The sequence below is a fragment of the Juglans microcarpa x Juglans regia genome, chromosome 4S (genome assembly GCF_004785595.1).
Source record: "Juglans microcarpa x Juglans regia isolate MS1-56 chromosome 4S, Jm3101_v1.0, whole genome shotgun sequence".
Taxonomy (NCBI): domain Eukaryota; kingdom Viridiplantae; phylum Streptophyta; class Magnoliopsida; order Fagales; family Juglandaceae; genus Juglans; species Juglans microcarpa x Juglans regia.
Genome location: NC_054601.1, coordinates 2,585,981 through 2,601,459, shown reverse-complemented (window position 1 = coordinate 2,601,459; position 15,479 = coordinate 2,585,981). Strand labels below are relative to the sequence as shown.

The 15,479-nt window shown below is 36.2% G+C and overlaps 3 protein-coding genes across 6 annotated transcripts; 1 reads left to right on the top strand and 2 right to left on the bottom strand.

The window, feature by feature from the left end:
• Nucleotides 1-865: 865 nt before the first annotated feature.
• Nucleotides 866-4,378, bottom strand: LOC121262330. Of its 4 annotated transcripts, none has more exons than XM_041164765.1 (8): nucleotides 3,938-4,378; nucleotides 3,392-3,598; nucleotides 2,641-2,701; nucleotides 2,462-2,498; nucleotides 1,893-1,970; nucleotides 1,667-1,739; nucleotides 1,231-1,270; nucleotides 866-1,065 (listed from the first exon to the last, which is right to left on the bottom strand). In XM_041164765.1, the coding sequence occupies exons 1-8, from the start codon at nucleotides 4,361-4,363 to the stop codon at nucleotides 1,016-1,018; spliced, it is 972 nt and encodes a 323-aa protein (XP_041020699.1). In that variant the 5' UTR covers nucleotides 4,364-4,378; the 3' UTR covers nucleotides 866-1,015. The 4 variants fall into 4 exon arrangements, 2 of the variants coding, with proteins under 2 accessions (XP_041020699.1, XP_041020700.1); XM_041164766.1 differs by having other exon boundaries at nucleotides 3,392-3,595; XR_005940085.1 differs by lacking the exon at nucleotides 866-1,065 and having other exon boundaries at nucleotides 2,398-2,498.
• Nucleotides 4,379-4,802: 424 nt separating this feature from the next.
• LOC121262331 lies at nucleotides 4,803-5,888 on the top strand. Its single transcript, XM_041164767.1, has one exon. The coding sequence runs from the start codon at nucleotides 4,861-4,863 to the stop codon at nucleotides 5,737-5,739; it is 879 nt and encodes a 292-aa protein (XP_041020701.1). The 5' UTR covers nucleotides 4,803-4,860; the 3' UTR covers nucleotides 5,740-5,888.
• A 214-nt stretch (nucleotides 5,889-6,102) lies between these two features.
• On the bottom strand, nucleotides 6,103-11,697 carry LOC121262329 (protein unc-13 homolog). Its single transcript, XM_041164764.1, is given in 6 exon segments — nucleotides 6,103-7,677; nucleotides 7,766-7,955; nucleotides 8,475-8,930; nucleotides 9,444-9,862; nucleotides 9,865-10,312; nucleotides 11,093-11,697. Coding segments are annotated over 6 exon segments (2,955 nt in total). The 5' UTR covers nucleotides 11,600-11,697; the 3' UTR covers nucleotides 6,103-6,742.
• Between the last annotated feature and the right edge of the window lie 3,782 nt (nucleotides 11,698-15,479).

The following is a 15,479-nucleotide window of genomic DNA, read 5'->3' as shown; positions in this document are numbered from 1 at the left end:
AGAATACATCGAAAGCTAACAGTTTTATAAACATCACATCTCTTTTAATTTTGTTTCCCTTTTCTTATAACAAATATATGTGATGTATAGATAATGAATAAAACGATTCTTAAAAAAATGTCTGAGAGTATAAAAAAAATATGAAAAAGAAAGTTCATTTGGCCTTATCGATCAGATGTCTTGTGCTACACGTCTCATGGAATAATGATCCAAGTTCTAAAGGATACATCGAAAGTTAACAGTTTTATAAACACCACGTCTCTTTTAATTTTGTTTCCTTTTTCTCATAACAAATATATGTGATGTATAGATAATGAATAAAACAACTCTTAAAAAATGTATAAAAAAAATTATTAAAAATAAAAGTTCATTTGGCCTTATCGATCAGATGTCTCGTGCTACACGACTCATGAAGTAATGATCAAAGTTTCGAAGGATTCATTGAAAGTTAACAGTTTTATAAACACCTTATCTCTTTTAATTTTGTTTCATTTTTCTCATAACAAATATGTGATGTATAGATAATAAATAAAACAACTCAATTAATTTAACAAGAATAAAATAAAATAAAATCATTTAAACAAAATAAACTTTTAAAACTATATTATTTTCGGGTTCTAAAATTTAAAGAGTCCTTCAAAAAGACGATTGGTTCATTAACACTACAAACATCTCATTTAGTTTGGACTTTTCAAATATTTGGAAGATTTTCAAACACTTGGCTTAATTTAAAAATCATTCGCTAAATTTAAAATAAATACTTGAGATAGTAATATTTTTCTCCATGATTTTCTAAAATTCTAAATTATTTCATATAAGAATATTTACTGTATTTGCAAAAAAGATTGCGACGCATACTATATATTCTTCACCACCTTGATCGTGTCCTAATAGAACAATAATGAAGAAAATTCTCTCCTATCAGAAACGATGAAATAATTGCTGCCCAGCAAATAAACACAGTAACTTATAAGTCTCCGTCAAATAGGCCTTGTTAGTTGCTGCTTCAACAATGTCATAGCAAGGGCAGTTTTCCTGTCACCGAATCCACTGATACTTTCGATCCTGCTCCAAAAAAAGGAATGAGAATATACACAATTAGAAGGCATTTTTGGTTCGTGACAACGGGACTTTAATAATTGAGCAGAAGAGCAATCCTGGGGAGTTGCCAAAGAGTTGAAAGAAAAGCAAGCAAGATAAGGTACTTTAACAGCAAAGAGAAAAGCATACCAGGTCCGACTGCGAGAACCGTCTTGGATCCAGCCATAACCTGAGTAAAATATGTCATTTCAGATACAACGTTGCAGTAGTTTAATAAAAATACTGAATTCTATGCAATTTCGCATAGTAAAGCTATAACATTTATTGTGTTTCTTAGGGAGCTCAGGTCTGCACTTAGAAAAAAACAGCCTATAAGTTGAAGTTGTGAGACCAATCCCAGTGATTAAGTGCTTAATGCAGACTCAATGAAGCCTTTGAATTTCCTAAGGAACTCCAGTCATAAAATAAAATTCTACACATGAAGCTACAACTCCTCATAAAGTTCCCATGTCCAAGAAGCTGATATTCTTTGAAATTATGACACAATGTCATGACTAGTTGTTGTTTTCATTCAAGTTACTTCAAGGCGATGCTATCAATTCTCGCCATAAATAACCAACCATACCTGTGTTCGTCCAGCATCAGCAACTACAAAAGTTGGAAGGCCAATGCTCTCAGCTGCATCCTTCAGCTTATTCCTGATAACAAGTGTAAGCTTAGCTCCAGAAATCAGCAATCAAGAAGAGATTTGTCCATGCTAATAAAAAAAATGAGAAACTGATGATTCAAACAAAAGACATGTTGCTATATTTAAGGGAAGACAATTGTTTACAATGAAATAAGCTGCTCACATTTCTTGTTGATTCTTGCATGTGACAACTATTTTAGGTTGACCACATTGTTCCCATTCTCTCAAAAGGGACCGGTGACTGCAATAAAAAAAGGACAACGTAAATTTGAATTGTAGCATATTTTTTTTATAAGTAAATAAACGAGAGCTTGTCCAAGTGCACTTCTTTTCTTAATGCATAACCATATAGCTAATAAGAGGATACAGAAATTGTAGTCTTGGCATACTTGTATTCATGACCAGAAACCTGAAAATTATGTGCAAGGTTTCCACGAGTTGAAAAGGCACTAATTCTTCTTATATGTCCCAAGTCACACCGTTTTTTACATATTCTAAACAATTCTACAAAGCAACTAAATTTTATATCAGGCATATGGCTAAATAGGGTGAAAGACAAAATATATATCAGTTGTAGGTAGAAATTCACTTTTCAAGGTTGAAAAATGTTGAATAGCAGAAAGGACGAAAGCATGAAGTGTAAAAATTTCAGGCACATGAAAAAATACTATGAGGAACGAGATTGCAGGTTCCTCCGCACAAGGAGGAGACTCATAATCTGCGCAAGGATACCTTTGCATTAGTTCCGCATACATGCCAGTGGCAGCATCTGATCATGTGTAAAAGAAATTTTCAGTCATCGATTTAACAAAATATATCCAGGATTTTGAGTAAAGAAAAGAGAAGAGATGTCCTGGAGCAGTGAAAATTTGAAAATGAGAACGTAACTAATAGGAACTTAGGTATCTTACGAGCACATTGAGACGCAATCTTTCCTGATTTCATCTTCAGATCTTGTCTAACTACAAGAACCTGACACGAGCAGATCACAACTTGAATTCAGAGAAATTCTTCAAGAACTAGAAACTATGTCCGTTTCTCAAAAATTCAAACAAATTTAAGGGAAATTACAACCTATACACATAATTTGCATCTTCTTACTAGATCAAGTCAAGGAAACCAAATAAGTCCCCTCTGTTTCCGCTATGTTTCAATATCTACAATGATGAGCAAACGTGACTGGACACTTAAATTAATATGTGAATCCTAACAAGTCCCACAGAAACAGTCAAACTGATACAATTAAACAAAATACTTTGTCAAGTTCCACATTTTTAATGACCAGAAACATCAGCACCTGCCACCTTTTATCCTCCGAGTAATAAACCATCTTAAAAAGCCATTACCGTAACAAATAAAATATAGCAATAGGATAAGCGATAACTTAGCAGCCAACTTGATCAACAAATGAACTAAACGATTGATGTTTAAACGTTAAAATATTATTTTCTGATTTCCTTTTCATGTATATTCTATAAGTCTCATCTGCATACACACACACTGGTGTACGTTGATTCAATACATCCAAGAAATATTTGTCTACCATTTCATTTTTTTTCATCCAGAATAACAAAGTTATAATCATCATATTCGTACGACAGTGAAGCTACAAATAAAATAAGAAACCACCGGTAATGAGAACCAAGGCACCTAAGGACAAACCAGTTTGAGCTCTTGGTCACCATTATTTGAGACCGCATATTTCTGTTGGAGATTTCCTGGAGAGAAATTTTTCTTCTTTACATGATTCTTGGAGGGTTTGGATAGATCCAACAACAACCCAAATATAAAACCAATGACAAGGCCTGGGATGAAGTTCTCTGGCTTGAAGCTTAATGCTAACCATTCTCTTTCTTGCTTCGGTTGCTGTTTCAATTGGTAGCGCGAAAAATAAATTAATGTTTATCATATGTTTTGTGCCCGGGAAAATGTAGAAAAAAATTAAACATGAAATTTGACATGTTAGAAATTATACTATTTTGGGTCCCGATAATCAACAAAGAAACTGCACTGAAAGGGGAGATTATAATACTAAATAAGGATTATTTCAGATGAAATCTCATGATATCTGAAACCAAAGCAAAGCAAGAGAAGACAAGAGCTTCAGAATTAAGTCGTATTTCTCGGAAACCAAACAGAAGTAAGCGAGGAAATACGACAAAAAATAAAGAAACAGAAGAAACAGAAGAGATAAGGGGAGCTGAATACCTTCTTGGGAGAGTGGGAAGGGATTCGAGATGACCCCAGCATGTTTCTGGGCGACTTTAGATCGAAGAGAGGCTCTGAACTGTGAGGGGGCAGACCCGAGTGAGCAGCGATGTCTGGCGATAAGTGGCCTCTGGAACTGTTTATGCTAGAGAGACCGATGAACTTGGAAACGCTGTCGTTGCCGTAGGACTTATATTTTAATTTTTGGATGTGGAGGAAAACTACGTCGTCTCGGGGATAGTAGACGTTCTGCCTTTTTGGGCGGCTTTTGACCGCACGATTAGAAATAATGGGACGGACACGTGCCACGCATTGTCTCCATACTGGAAGTGGTGGCGAGGCGACAGTAGAAAGGGAGGTTGTTCCCCGCCAAAGTAGGAACCTACCCTCAACCTGAGGCGAGTCATCTCTGTGTGACGGCCCCATTCAGCCCACAAGATGTGGCCCACGAGGGTGGGTGACCTATCCTGGTCTTTGTGATAGTGGTTTAATTCTTGAAACGACTTTTTATGTCATTCTATTATTATTATTATTAATTTATTATGACTTATTAAAAAAATAAAATACACATATAACTATTTTTACAAAATTATTTTAAATAAAGAATATTTTTATAAAATAATTTATAAAAATAACATCATTTTACAGAAATATTGTCAAATTAACAGTCCTATGTAATACGTTTAAACAGAATGATTAGATTTAAGAAAGTAAATTGTTTGATAAAATTTATAAAATAGACGACCTGCCCAATATTAGTTTTGTTTTCTTTGTCAATTGGGTAGTAGTTAATCTATCACAAAAAAGAGATGATGTCTCCCTCTCCCATGCATGCTTTTAAATTATTATATCAATGCCCAAAACGTGCCTTATGGTCTACGGCCATTACTATTCACCAAGTCGAGGTTTGGAATTCTCCAAACATGATGATATACTATAATACCACATCCTCCCGCTATCCCTCACGTGTCCTTCAAAACCACACCAAGAATCTTATTGATCTACAAAGTCCTTCCTCCTCCCTTCCCACCTACATATATGATATTCTAAATATTAAGAGCATTTCAACTACAAACCAACTACAAACCATTCCAATGGAGTCGGTTGCCTCCAATTCACCATCACCGGACAACCACCGGCCTCCCTTGCGGTTCAGACCTATCCAACCTATTGCAGACCGAATAGCGAGAGCCCTCCGACACCACCTCCGTCTCCTCCACCGCTCAGACCAATCCAAGTTTTTTGTCTTGGGTGCCACCGGAAATGTGTATATTGTGACATTGTCTGCTACCCCTTCATGCACGTGTCCTGACCGCACATCTCCATGCAAACACATCTTGCTCGTCTTCATTCGAGTATTGGGTGTTTCTCTAGATGATGCTTGTCTTCGTAGGAAGACTCTTCGGCCATTCCAACTCAATCGTCTACTTGGTGCGCCTATATTATCCGAAGCACTTGCAGGAGCCAGAGTTCGCGAGAGATTCCATCAAATATTCTTTCAATCTAGGCAGGGCTCTTCACAACCAATTGTTGAGATAGAAGATGGTACAACTTGCCCAATTTGCCTGGACGAGATGGGAAAATGTGAAAACGTGGTGACATGTGGAACTTGTCAGAATCCGATACATGAAGAATGCTTATTGAGATGGAAGAGGAGTAGGGGAAGAAGGTCTGCGACTTGCGTGATATGTCGGGCAAGGTGGAGAGATAGGGCAGATCAGGCAAAGTACTTGAACTTGGCTGCTTATGCAAGCCAGGACGATCCACCAACTGCTGAGGGCAGTGGAGGCTGTGGTGGTTAATTAAGTTTAATTGTTTGATTCACCTGAAACATAGGCAAATTAATTAGTTAATCGAATGTCTATTGCATTGGTAATCAGCATATTGTATAATCCTAGGAACAAGATGTAATTTTTAAAATATAATCTGCATTAATGATATTATTTTAAAATATAACTCGGTAGACTAATAAAATTTACAACCAACACAGCCAACTTTGTTCGTAATACCATGTGAATTCTAATCCATTGGTTGCCATCTTCCACGAGATATGTCAAGGTGATGCCGATTCTCGAAATCAATGCTCTAACCTCTGTAGCTCTAGACCTAGACATATCTCGTTATGTGGAAGAAGCCGGAATTAACAAAAGTACGATTCCACTTCATATCATAATCTTTTGGACAAGTGCAGCTTCTCCATTTCATACGTACAAAATAAATATGACTGCAATGAACAACAGCCTGCTCATACAACAACAGGCTAATAACAAATTTCAGTAATTGAATAAGCACAATAATGCTGCCTATACTATGCCTTGTACCAGAAAGGCTGATCAACCACTACAAAGGAACTCAACCAGAAAGGGTAAAAAATAACAAGGAATGCAAAAGATTTAGCTGAGAGCGAAGGAAACGTGGGAAGAAAACATATGCCGTACCATGCAGCGTAGAATGGACAAGAATAACATCAATCGAATCTCACGACTTTATATGATGAAAATGAATATCAAAGAATACCATCCACCTTCCTTGCACAGGCATGCCACTGGAGTCCTGCATCCTTTTTTGTCTCCACTGGGACTTCAGATTGTCGTGAGCAGTGGTTGATCTAATGAGGCACTTGCAATATAATAAACAAAATCACTACTACTTCTCAAAGCACCTGATGCTCGCCAAAGTGCGTAAAATGAAAGAGCCTCTTACTTGGGCCATCTTTACTAAATACAAGCAGAATACAAGACGATCTGCACATTCAGTATCAATGCAAGAGCAGCCTGCCTGCCCATGCTCCATGCCTCAAGTTTTTTACAGTTTTTTGGGCAAATTATAAGTTTTCTTTAGAAACTTCGAAGCCGCTTCGTCATTCCGGTAGCATAAAACACGTAGAAGTGTGTTCGGTTCTGTTGGGTTCCATTGTCCAGAAGTTGGAGGTAATGGAAGTCTGGACTTGGCAGAAGAGCCATACGTCTCCAAGGTCACACGTCTGAACCGCTCGATAAGGCTCTCAGTATCAGTTCGGAATAGTGGAAGTACACCTCTCACTGCGGTAGAAAACTTGTCTATCAACTCAGAAGGCAGCCCATCCCCATTTGCCCAGAATAGATCTTTCAGGGATTTGAAATCATCCTCAATTATCTGAGAATCTTGCCGAGAGAAAGCACGGGAGGGGCCTCCAGCAAGCAATACCAGCAAGAACCCATCAAAGGAGGCTTTCATTATGTCTGTTATAATCCGTGTACGAACTCTTTCGTGCAGAGTGTCTGAAATGATCAGCAAGTTCCTCTCAAGCTCCTGAAGAAAGGGATCAATCCTTGAAGATGATGGCTCTCCAACATATAAGCCATCCCATAGAACATGACTTAGATCACGAAAAACGACTCTATAAGCCACTGATTCGGAGAGCTGCTGAATTCCTTCCACACAAGCAGCTGGAGAAAGCTCAAACTTCTTCACTAAACCGTTTGAGAAGTCCTCTGCATGAGCAGACTCAGAGTTTCTGAGACGAGTAATTATCCTCTTCTCCATAACATCCAACTCACTCCAGATTCTTTGCAGAGTGTTTATACGAACGCACAGCTGTGATATCCCAAAAGAGTTATCCCCATTCATTGTTGCAATCTGAGGATTCCTCTTCTGAGAATTTGGTGATTTTTCTTTCTTCTTCCCAAAGCCTTGGAACTTTGATCCCATGGTACATCTGGTCAAAGCTGGCAAGGTGGGAATAAATGTATTCCGTGATCCTGTGTTTCCAAGCAAAGATTGATCATAACAAATACACAACATACCCAAACCATGTGTTCATAATCAGCAGTTCCTGAAAGCACTTACCACAGCCAGATTTTGCCTTGGTTATGTAATATTGAAGACATCTGTCAAGACCAACCATCAAGTCAGGAAGCAATGCAGGATGCATTGGTATTGGCAACTGAAAGTATGCATCCAAAGTTTCATCCAGAATACGCAAAACTTCGACAGCAGATGGAGCATATCCTTCTTGGTTTCCCAATGGGTTCCAGACCTAAATATCACAATGAACAGGGTTAGGTCAAGGAAGGATGATAAAGATATTTGTTCATTGGCTGATGGTCCTTAGACCAAATGGAATCCCAACACCCTACAAGTGGTGGAGGGTGAGATCAAGGATTTAATCCCGAATGGGTGTTTGAGCTGTATCTATAGAGCCATGTCCATTTTTACAATAATTGTATGAGTAATGATGCTACATACAGTCCTAGAGTGTGCAAGACTTACGCACTCCCTTTAAAAAAGAACTTATCCTTTTATTTTTCTACATGAGAGTCCAACATAAACTTATTCTGCACTGAAAAAAAAAACCTCTAACTGTACTTATATTCTTTGCATTTTTTTTTTTTTTTGTGGGGAAGGAGGGGGGTTGTTAGAGACACTTGCTATCCGCCTGCAATAAATTTGCCCATGAGCCCACAAAAGGATCCATTTAAATTAGCCTGATAGCAAACCTCATGTAGAGTTGCATTTACAGAGTGTACGAATCCTCAGATGCATAATGAGTGCACACCTCTTGTTGCAGATTCCTATCGACCCACTCCTTCAGTCTGTCTAATCTTGTTTTGATCCAACCTTTCACCAGATTGGCAATTGCAGCTTCAGCTTCATAAGGAGGCATCTCACGGATTATTGCCTTCCCACCATCATCACTGTCCACTGAATCTTCCACAGCTATCTGTACAAGATCTTTCTCCAGCTTATCTGCAGCTCGCAACACTAGTACAGCATCTGGTGTCAACTCCATTATACCTGATATGGATTGTTTGAGCTCATTCCCATAGCAGGCATGAAGGGTGGCCACAGCCACACCAGCTGCAAAAGGATGCCATTGCTTCAGTATTGGACTGACCACCTCCTTCTCATTAATTGCCAGATCACCAACATCCATTGCAAGGATGGCAAGAACAGGAAGAGGATTTGGCTGGTTTTTGGATGCTCTTCTGCTTGAGTCTGCCTTTTCCATTCGCTGCATAATCATAAGTCAAACATATTTCAGGTGATACACACAACCCAATGAAGGAAAAAACTTAGTGGATCTACTGAAAAAAGTGACAAATAAAAATGTTCAGAATCAGCAAGACATTTTTGCAAGATATTTTTTTTTGACATCCCAAGATATTTTTAACAACCCAAGATATTTTTGCAAGATATCTTTTTTTTTTTAATTATCAAAAAAAAAAATATCATGCAAAATATTTTAATTTTTTTGGACACCTCTAATAATCACCCAATTGCATTCTTTTTTAGCAATTTACATGTTGATCTAAAGATGAAATAATGCATGCCCCACTTTGACAAAAATAAAATTTTTTTGAGCTATACATAAAGCATCTTTTAAATGGTAACTGCCTTGCAAACAGGTTCCAAATCTTTATCAATTCAGAGAAGATAACACATGGATACGCTAATGATGCAAAAACCCCATTGATTTAGATCGTCTTACTAAAAGGATATCCATATGCAGATAACATGGACTTGCCTGAGCAAAAGCCGTGCGAAGTGATGACCTGATGTAAGTGTCAATCCTGTTGCGAGCCACATCAACTTCACCTTTCCTCCTTCTGCGATACTCATTGGATAGATCTTCAACCAAAATCTTGGCAGCTGATACACCTAGAGAAACAATGCCCTGCATGGTATCAATATTTCCACCATCAAAAGTGTCATGATATGCAAGTAGCCTTTTCTCTGCCCAACCCAAGATTGAACTTAATGCAGAACTCAAGATCTTGGAGTACTCTGTATCCTTTGTTGTTTTTGCATCTTTTGCAACTTCTGCAAGCTGACTATCGGCTGAGTACAGAAGATCCATCTCAACTTGGCCAGTTGCGACAAAATGGTGAAATAAAACCCACGTGAAGCAAATGTTATGGAGCATCTGGTTCATTCCAAGAATTCCCATGTCTTCTTAATGTGTTCCATAAGCTCGTCAACTTCTTCGATAATAGCTGTTTCATCATTAGCATCAAAGCACGCTTCTAGAAGCATTTCATAGAGCCGGAGATTCAATGGAAACCCATCTGCCCAGTGGCATGACTCGTGGAGAGACCCATCAGAAGATCTGCTGGCAAGAGCCATAACAGCACTACGAAGCACTTGCATAGATTCATTGTTCTTCCCAGTTTCAATGGGTCTATCCAATGCACCTTGAATAATTTGCCGCAGCCGCTGTGCAGTAGAATATGACTTATCTAGTGGCAAGCGGGGATGCAAGAGGAGACCAGCCTCAAGAACTTTCAGGGTTCTCTTTTGCCACGCATCATATTCTTGTTGATCAGTGAAGTCTGAAAGCTTGAGCTGCTGTAACAATTCAAGTGGGACTACCACCGACTCGATTCGCCTTCCAACCTGTCATGAGAACATAAATACAAATCCTCGATAATCCGGTAACCAACAAAAATCCCTTGTAGTAAAATATCAGCTATAGATCCAAAATTAAATTGACCAAAACTCGGAAACTTCATATTGGCAACCACAAGAGACAGACCCAGAAGCGAGATTAGGACAATTAATGCACGTTATGAAAAAGAATTGCTTATTCATTCCACATTAATCTAGCATAATTTTATCCCTAGGGAACTTTTTCACAAATACAAAACGTTTACGCTTTGGCCAGTTACCTGTCTAAAAATAAGGTGTGCTCCTTGGCCAATTGGAGCTGTGGATATACGGAGAACAGAAAAAAAGAAAGAGAATATTGTCTCTGCGAATTCAGTAACTTTAATTATGATCCATGAATACATAATCTTTTAAGTATTAACCTCGATAAGATCAAACAAAAACTGGTACAGCACAAAAACATTAGGAAAGAAATAGTTACAGATTAAAACACTAGCACCGATCAACCAAAAAATAATTAAGAAAAATTAAGAAAAACAGAAAATGAGCTCCATCCACCATCACCGTAAATTCCATTTAAAATTATCAAAGAATTGAAAAAGAAGAAGAAGCCCAAACTTGAATAAAGCAGACGCACCAAAACCAGATAACGAATGGGAGATTTTAGCACGCAAAATCACATTGGACGCACTCAATTGCAAATGAAAACGCTAACACCATAATGCGTGTGTGTGTATGGTGTGAGGACTAGAGAAGTAAATAGAATGGGAACCCTCGAATTGAGCAAACCTGGCCAGCAGCGATCCTCAGAAGAGCTCTCCTGACCCTGGAATCCATGGCCTCCGAGACCCCCATTTGAGTCCTCATCAGCTCCCCAACCGTAAGCGGTCTCCTCGGCTTCCCCGGACCGGAACCAGAGCCCGAACCGGGACTCTTCTTGGAGGCCGACCCGGAGGGCGATTTGAGGCCGAAAGCCTTCTTGACCTTGCTGGCAGCAGTGGAGGTGAGGGATCGCTGCAACCCAGGGGAGGCGGGGGAGTGGTGGTGGCCAGGGGAGTCGGAATTGGGGATGAAGGTGAGGGGCTTGCCGGATGAAGTGCGACAGGCGGCGACGAAGATCTCGTAGGCGGTGAGACGAAGGTCAGAAAGGGAGAGTTGGGAGGCGAGTTCCCCAAGCGGGGAAGGGAGATCGGTGGCTGCTTCATTTGTGGTAGGCATTACTGTTAATGGCGGCGGTGGGGGCGTTGTCTCCCTCTTGGAATGGCCCAGAGACAGCTCTCTGAAGAGGTGAGCCATTGTTCAGACTTCAGAGAGAGAGAGAGAGAGAGAGAGAGAGAGTTGAGATATCGACTCCAGAATGACAGTAAAATAAATGTAGACTACTCCATAGTATAAAGAGAAAAAACAGGATCTGTTGTTTTTTCCCTGGAAACAAACAAACATTATACATATATTTATTTATTTTAAGCAACTAAAAATTACTTGAACATATTTATTTATTTTCTTACCTAATTAATTAATACGATAAACACATCGATACAATGAGCAAACCTTCATCATTTAATTTAATTTAATTTAAAAACGTCGGTTGAAGTTGAAAATGTCTATACGATAAAACATCATTAAAAAATCAAATACGGTCAATAATTAATATGATAGCCACTTATTAATATTTCTTTTTCATAATACAATCACGCGTCACTTGCGCGTGAAAATCTGTGAAGCATGCATAGAAAAAGTGGCAAACGTAAGCTGGAAGATTGATTTTTGAGAAGTAAAGTAAACATATCTTTAAAAAAATAAAATTTTAAATTGAGATAATTTTATATAATATTTTAAATTTATTTTATAATAAAAATAAATTTATAATCTAATACTTCAATTTATAAATTTATTTTTAAAATACTTTTTATAATTAAAATATATTTTTTTTAATTTTTATATTCCTTGATGGGATCATGTACGTACATATATTATTTTAATCATAATAATTACTACCATTATTTGTTTATTGTTTCTAATTATTTGATTAAATAGACATAAGAAATTATTTATTTAAATTAAATTAAAAAATAATAATAAAGAAGAAAATAAAAACGTATCGCTATTCTTTCAACAGTCAACACGGCTAATCCTGCAGGGGCATGAGAATCCTTCAACATGTAGCCCCATTATTTGGGTTGGTTGCAAAGTACATTCATATACAACCATAGCCCTTGAATTTTACTTTTTTTTTTTTTTTTCCTACGAGGATGTTGACTTTTTGTGCTTCAATAATTTCCAGGCACCCTGTAGTCTTTCAATTTTACACCTATTTTAATTTTTAGTGAACAACAACTTGACTCGTTTATTAGATGAAATGAGATTAAATAAGATATTTTATTAAAAATTAAATAAAATTTTATTGTAATATTATTTTTATTTTAAAATTTAAAAAATTAAATTATTTATTATATTTTATATAGATAATAATTACATAAAATGAGATGAGATGGTTTAATTTTTAATAACCAAACCAATCCTTAATTACGTTGGATTTTGGGATTTTGAATGTGATTATATTTCAAATTTTGGGTATTTGTTGTATAAAATATATATTAGAGCTAAATTTATTAAATCTCTGGAAATAAAATATTATATATCTTCCAATTTAATCTATGATTTTTTTGTACTTTCATTATTTAATTTTAAAACCGATGATGATAAATATCTTGAATTAGAATAGGTAAACAGATAAAACAAGACAAAAATAAAAAATAAAAAAAGGTCTCTAGTGTTTCGTTTGATTTCGGATTGACGTGACTAAAGTGGAACAAAAACCCATATTTTTTAAGTACACTACGTGGCATGTGATGATTCTATATTAATATGGATAATGAGGGATTTTTCTTTTTCTAATACATTTATTAAAAAAAATATATTGAAAACGAGAAAGCATGTGGGTCTAATAATCAGTCTCAACTCTTCTTCATGTTGTTTGTAAAATCAAGAGCGATGAGACCTTCATTGATACGACCCACTTCATACACTGTTTTGAAATTATCCATACCAAAGATTTTAACGTTATTTTTGGAAATTATGAGAATTAACCAATAATAAACTGTTTCTCAAAGTGAGAATAATCGAGTGAAAATAATAGTTCGAACGTAGATCATCTTATAAAAATAAAAAAATAATAAATGAAAATTGGTGGTGGGATTTTTTTTTTTTTTTTTTTTTTTTTTTTTTTTTGTGGCTTCTCAAGAATACTTGGACGAGAGAGATTATGAGTATGAGGTGAATTCAATATATACTATAATTTCCAACGTGGTCAACTAAAAATTAGAAGAAAATGACAAATAACAAGGCATGTTGCTAGCTGTAGGGATCGAAAGAGTTTCTGCATGTGGTGTGCTATTCAATTTTGTCACCATTTATTATTATTTTACTACTGATGTGGGCCAATTCTTTAGAGAAAAAAAGGTTATTTTATAAATTAATTATATATTCTGATGCGCTGTATTACATATACAATTATTTTTTATTTATTATAAGTTACATTTAACATATTAAATTAAAATATGATAATTTATAAGCAATTATTTTATAATTATTGTTGTAGCCATACTACTTTTAATTGAATTATTAAGTGAAAATAGAGACAAATATATAGTTTAATTGTTTTAATGGATATCTAAGAGATGGTTTCTACATGAAATTACTTAACTTGAAATGTCTTTTAAGTTCCAATATTCTTTGTGGAGAATATTGTCAAATTATATAATAATTTGTCACTTTATTACTATATATGGAGTCGAACGACAAGGAAGTGGTATGTATGAGCTTCGCTAGAGCCTAGCTAGCTCCTTGTTTTGTTCTTGTGTGGCACGTGTAAGGAGGAGCAGGGCTGCTAGATGTCTAGCTTGAATGTGGCTAGTTTGTTGATCATCTCTCTCCATTTAACTAAAGTGTAATGCTAAAATTAGGGGGATCGAGACAATAAATATATGTATATATATATATATATATATATGGAGAGCAATGCCACATTTGAATGCTCATGCAATGGTTGTTGATCAAATAATTTAGACAGTTGGAGACATTATTAAAAATGTTAACAAAAAGGCAAGAGGTCACATGCATCGAAATTGATCATGCAATGTGCCAACCGTAAATAATCAAAGATTAATGATGATGTGTCCAAAACACGCAACCACAAATGTTCTTCAACCATTAAACTCTAAACTTGGGGATATTCGATTGTTCAGATTTTGTTGAACTTTCCTATGTTTCTTCACGAAATTAGGTACGTATGGTATGAGAAACCTGTATTATTTAATTGAAATATGAGTTGGGATTCGGGTGGCATTTTAAATAAAAAGATATTTTTTTTTCATTATCTTATCATCAAATATTTATATTTAAAATAAAAATGATGTTTACAATCGTGGAGTGCACAAGTATAGTGTAATTCCTTTAAAAAAAATGAATAAATAGACCTCATTTTTTTTTTTTCAAAATGATTGTCTAACATGTACGTACTTCACGATTGTATATAACATTATTCATTAATTAATAACAACAAAAGTAGGGTAGATAGCAAGACCTTACACTCTGCTGCCCTACCCCCACATGAGCGGGGCGAACCCACATTAGCCAAATGTTGGTGGCGGGGCCACCCAACCAACATTTGGCCTCCTAGTGAGGACAGATTAGGCCGAACCCCGCCCGCCCCACTTATATATATATATACACACAAATTGTATATATATAAATATATACATTACAATTTATTAGACTTATTTATAAAATTATAATGAGTCCTACATTACTCAAATAAGACTTTATATTATCTTAACCTCCTATATAAAATAGGCCTATATAAGAGGTTAATGCAATTCAATCTTGTGAATAAGTCTAAAAAATTTAAAAACTAATAATATAAAAAATACTGTTATATATATAAATTTTAATTATATAATAATTTAAGTCCAATAAATAATTTTTAAACCCAATAGAAGTTATTGAACATCAGTACGCTGGAAATGTCCGCCCGCCCCCCGGCACGGGGCCTGGGTGCGGGGAAAGGGTGACCCCGTCCCCGCATACGCGGATCACCCCTATTTAGCTGCAGAAGAGATTGAAGTTGTCGATTCTCGACTCCAATCCGATTTCATTTCCTGCTTCCAAGTACTTC